Below are 517 nucleotides of genomic sequence, written 5' to 3' on the forward strand. Positions count from 1 at the left end.
ACTAAAAGGCGAAGCATTTCCTACTAAAAGGCGAAGCATTTCCTACTAAAAGGCGAAGCATTTCCTACTAAAAGGCGAAGCATTTCCTACTAAAACCAAGACTTGCTCCTGGTGAGCAGGCTTGCCCGGTGCTCTCTGAGGCGCACAGAGCGGCGGAGGCGACAGGGACACCCTCCTTGCAGTGACACGGAGGGTGGCAGCAGGACCCCGCTGCTCAGCCCGTTACTGGGGCACAGCGGTAAAAAAAGGGCTAGAAAAGGACGGCTTGACGCCACCGCTCGATTCCTGCGAACAGCCCAGTGCGGCCCGAGCAGAGCGGGAGCCCGAGGCAGAGCGGCCGCCGGGCTGCCCCTGCGCCTCGCTCCCGCTCCCGCTCCGCCAGGGTCACGGACCACCCGCCCGCGTCCCGCGTTACCTCCGCGGCCGCGTGGCCCCGCAGCCGCCGCCGCGCCACCTGGTAGAGGCCGGCACCGCCGCCCAGCGCGAAGGCGGCGCCCAACAGCAGGCGGCCGCCCGC

The 517-nt window shown here is 66.9% G+C and overlaps 1 protein-coding gene across 1 annotated transcript in view; it reads right to left on the minus strand.

Moving 5' to 3' along the window:
- PTGES2 (prostaglandin E synthase 2) overlaps positions 1 to 508 on the minus strand; it is a gene marked incomplete at its 5' end in the record, with an annotated part of 4,015 nt that extends 3,507 nt beyond the window's left edge. Inside the window, one exon of the mRNA XM_026049512.1 lies at positions 416 to 508. Coding sequence (XP_025905297.1) covers positions 416 to 508 — 93 coding nt within the window. The remainder of the gene's footprint in view (positions 1 to 415) is intronic.
- Positions 509 to 517: the final 9 nt, after the last annotated feature.

The sequence above is a fragment of the Nothoprocta perdicaria genome, unplaced genomic scaffold (assembly GCF_003342845.1).
Source record: "Nothoprocta perdicaria isolate Ctin4 unplaced genomic scaffold, notPer1 scaffold_6, whole genome shotgun sequence".
NCBI lineage: Eukaryota > Metazoa > Chordata > Aves > Tinamiformes > Tinamidae > Nothoprocta > Nothoprocta perdicaria.